Source organism: Coenobita brevimanus, chromosome 109 (assembly GCF_032717465.1).
Source record: "Coenobita brevimanus isolate Jiangsu-jjx chromosome 109, ASM3271746v2, whole genome shotgun sequence".
Classification (NCBI taxonomy): Eukaryota; Metazoa; Arthropoda; class Malacostraca; order Decapoda; family Coenobitidae; genus Coenobita; species Coenobita brevimanus.
This window is the reverse complement of record NC_137062.1, coordinates 1,920,510-1,924,844: the sequence shown is the minus strand read 5'-3', so window position 1 is coordinate 1,924,844 and position 4,335 is coordinate 1,920,510. Positions and strand designations below refer to the sequence as shown.

At 42.1% G+C, this 4,335-nt stretch overlaps 1 protein-coding gene across 1 annotated transcript in view; it reads left to right on the top strand.

The window, feature by feature from the left end:
• LOC145417191 (uncharacterized) overlaps positions 1-4,068 on the top strand; it is a 66,763-nt gene extending 62,695 nt beyond the window's left edge. The window contains exon 11 of the mRNA XM_080285964.1: positions 3,983-4,068. Coding sequence (XP_080142090.1) covers positions 3,983-4,068 — 86 coding nt within the window. The remainder of the gene's footprint in view (positions 1-3,982) is intronic.
• The last annotated feature ends 267 nt before the right edge of the window (positions 4,069-4,335 follow it).

Sequence of the window (4,335 nt, the reverse complement as noted above, 5' to 3'; positions counted from 1 at the left end):
GAAGGGGTGATATTACACTAACGAGTATAGATAAACTCAGCAATTTTCCCCCTGACCAATATAAAGGTTATATGATCTCAGTAATTAACTCCATAACCAAAACGAGATTATAAATGATATCAGTAATTATCCCCCGACCACCAGAGATTATAAATGATGTTAATAATTACCCCCATAACCAAAACGAGATTATAAATGATCTTAGTAATTATCCCTTAACCACGATAAAGACTATAACTGGTCCCAGTAATTATCCCCCAACCACCAGAGATTATAAATGATGTCAATAATTACCCCCATAACCAAGACGAGATTATATATGATCTCAGTAATTATCCCTGACACCACAATACAGATCAGTGTTTCATTTTTGCTGCCAACCCTTCACCACCATGACGTGATTTTGCCAACCCTTCACCACCATGACGTGATTTTGCCAACCCTTCACTACCATGATGTGATTTTGCCAACCCTTCACCACCATGACGTGATTTTCGTTGGTATTCTTGCTGCCAACAGACATTTTTTTTTTTTTTTTTGAGAAACATTTTGAACTGGAGGAGAGGATTCCACCTTCATTAACCCCTTCACTACGAGAGGTTTGTGTTAATTGTAAGTAAATGGTGTTAAGTCAGCAGGAATAAAGTACAGACTGGGTGCTGGTACTGAAGGTGTTACTAGTGTACTGCTGTCACTGCTGGACAGGTGTGTGCAGCAGGGCAGGCAGTAACCAACCTGGCGGGGGTAATTACAGCCAGCCACAACCACGTCCATTTATCACTGTTCTCGTAAGCTCAGTGTAAACGTCTAAGGCCAGCCAGATAAAAGAAAACAAATACGTAAGAATGTTTATTTATTTACTTACTTATTTTTGTGTCCAACATGCGAGCTAATATTTGAGGAGGGGAGCTGTGTGAGGATAGCAGAGGAGCTGGAGGTGGTGGGACGTCGCCCGCCAGGAAGACCTAAGAAGACCTGGAAAAGTGTTGTAACGCAAGATATGGAGAGACTGGGTACTGGAGGAGATTTAATCCAGGATAGGAAGCAAGGGAGAAAAGCCATCGCACGTCCAACCCCAGTTTGAATATGGGAACAGAAGGACGAAAAACGAAGATGATGATGATGATGATGATGATGACATACGAGCTAATATTTTATTGTTCAACGTCTTGTCTAAACTAAAATCGTCTGGCGTAGGAGGAATAAGATAAAATTAACTGATAATATTGACGTGTCAACTCTTCACATTGCTCTGAGTGACGTCAATGGAGCGGTATTACAACACCATACCAGAATCCCCGAGAGAGAGAGAGAGAGAGAGAGAGTGGCGTTCAGGAATGTGGAGTGGCTGGAGGTGTGGGCGGTGTCACCAGGTATGTTGTAATAATAATATTCCTACTTTTGTGTTTCCTCTTCCTGCTGCTGAATCCTGCTGACCCGATTTATTACAGTAGAAAGTACAGTTATGATGATGATGATGATGATAGCGATGATGATGGTGATGATGATGATGATGATGATGATGATGATGATGATGATAGCGATGATGGTGGTGATGATGATGATGATGATGATGATGGTGATAGCGATAATGGAGGTGATGATGATGATGATGAAAATGATGATGATAGCGATAATGAAGGTAATGATGATGACAGCGATAATGAAGGTAATAGTGATGGTGGTGATGATGATAGCGATAATGAAGGTGATGATGATGATGAGAGTGATAATGAAGGTAATGATGATGATGATGACAATAATGGTGTTGATGATGATTATGGCACCTCTGATGGTAATGATAATAATGATGAAGGTAGTGATGATGACCGCGATAATACAGGTGGTGATGCTGGTGGTAATGGTGACACCTTTGTACAGTGTAGTATTGTTACCATAAAACTGTGATATACAATGCAGCAGATAGATAGATAGATAGATAGATAGAAAGACAGATAGATAGATAGATAGATAGACATCCCCCGTAGTAACATGGCTGGGTAAGTAGCCTGTACACCTGAATGTTTACCGTTAGCTTTGTGTGTGTGTGTGTGTGTGTGTGTGTGTGTGTGTGTGTGTGTGTGTGTGTGTGTGTGTGTGTGTGTGTGCTAGTCGTCTCTCCTCATTTCTGTCTGTATGTCTGTCTGTCTGTCTGTCTCTCCTCATCTCTGTCTGTCTGTTCGTCTGTCTCTCCTCATCTCTATCTTTCTGTCTCCCCTCATCTCTGTCTGTCTGCCTGTCTGTCTGTGTGTTTGTCTCTCCTCATTTCTGTCTGTCTGTCTGTCTGTCCGTCTGCCCTTATCTCTTTCTGTTTGTCTGTCTCTCCTCATCTCTGTCTGTCTGTCTGTCTGTCTGTCTGTCTGTTTGTCTGTCTCTCCTCATCTCTGTCTGTCTGTCTGTCTGTCTGTGTCTGTTTGTCTGTCTCTCCTCATCTCTGTCTGTCTGTCTGTCTGTCTGTCTGTCTGTCTCACCTCATCTCTGTCTGTCTGTCTGTCTGTCTGTCTCTCCTCATCTCTGTCTGTCTGTCTGTCTGTCTCCCTTCATCTCTGTCTGTCTGTCTGTTTGTCTGTCTCACCTTATCTCTTTCTGTCTGTCTGTCTCCTCTCATCTCTGTCTATCTCTCTGTTTGTCTGTCTCACCTCATCTCTGTCTGTCTCTCTGTTTGTCTGTCTGTTTGTCTGTCTGTCCTCATCTCTGTCTGTCTGTCTGTCTGTCTGTCTCCCCTCATCTCTGTCTGTCTGTCTGTGTGTGTGTCGCTCAGTACACTGGGCTATACTGTACATCCTTCAACTCACTATCGTAACAGTAAAAACCTTCAACTTAACTCTCTTTCTGTCCATCTATCTATTTCTGTCTTTCCATCTATCTGAACTGTGTGTGTATATAGAAATGTCTGCCGTCCCTTTAGCTTTATATATCTCTATCTATCCGTGTCTGTCTGTCCATCTATCTGTCTCACTGTCTATCTGCCCGTCTGTCTGTCTGTCTGTCTGCCTGCTAATCTATCTTTGTGTGTCCCTATATACCTAACAGTCTATCTATCCATGCATGTATCTATTCATCAATCCATCTATATATCTATCTACACGTATGTATTCATCTTTCTATTTAAATATTTATTGTCTAATCCCAGAGTTCATCCAAGGTCTTCTGTCATTCATCAGCACTCCCTTTGAAATGCACAAATACCTCTACTTCCCTTGCTCATGTATATTCTCTCTCTCTCTCTCTCTCTCTCTCTCTCTCTCTCACACACACACACACACACACACACACACACACACATTTCCTTGCTCTTTTCACTTTCCTTTTCGTCCTTTCATGTATATGCTCTCTCTCTCTCTCTCTCTCTCTCTCTCTCTCTCTGAGGAAAATGAAGAAGAAGTGAAAAAGGTAAAATAGACAGAAAGAAGGATGAGGGAAAGAGAAATAAGGACGAGAGAGAGAGAGAGAGATGGCCACTGACAGAAGGCAGGTGGGCTGTCGTGCAGGGCGTATCATACCTTCTCACCTCAGCTTAACCCCGATGCCACACTGACACAGAAAAGGAAATGAAAGAAATGGAAGATAGAGGGAGAGAAGCAGAGGACAGAGAAAAAAATAGAAAGGAGAGGGGAAAAAAAAATGACAGGAGGAGAGAGGCTATGGAAACAGACTGGTCGGGGAGGAAGAAGGAAAGCACAGAGGAGGAGGACAACGAGAGAAGAAAAAGAATGAACAAGTGGTGGCCGGCACAGCAAACCTCGCCCAACAGCAGTTATTTTATTGCTGTTAAATACTGACTCGTTTCTGCCATTTAGTGTCAGTGCACAATTAAAGGCTAAGGTAAAGGAAAATGTTTTCAAGTTACACTCTCTGAAAATCCGTGATCTTGCGTTTGACCTTTCAAGGTCACTCAAGGTCAAAGGTCATGGTGCCAAATGAAAGACCATACGAGACTTCCTGTATCTTGGTAATAGTAAATAACTTTATCTTCAACGAGTTTCGAGTTATAGCCCCCTGAGCATCCGTGACCTTGAGGTTGACCCTTCAAGGACATTCAAGGTCAAAGGTCTTGGTGCCAAATGAAAACCCATATTACGAATTTCAGTATGTTCATAACAGTAACTATCTTTATCTTCAACAGTTTTCAAGTTATAGTCCTCCGAAAATCCGTGACCTTGATTTTAACCTTTGAAGGTCACTAGCTTACCTCCAGAATTTATTAACTCTCTTTTGGCACCAGTGACACATATCCTGAAAGTTTTATTTCATTCAGCCGTTTTTCCATAATGTTGCTAACAAACAAACAAACAAACAAACTCGACCCAAAACAATGCCTGGTGGACTCCGTCG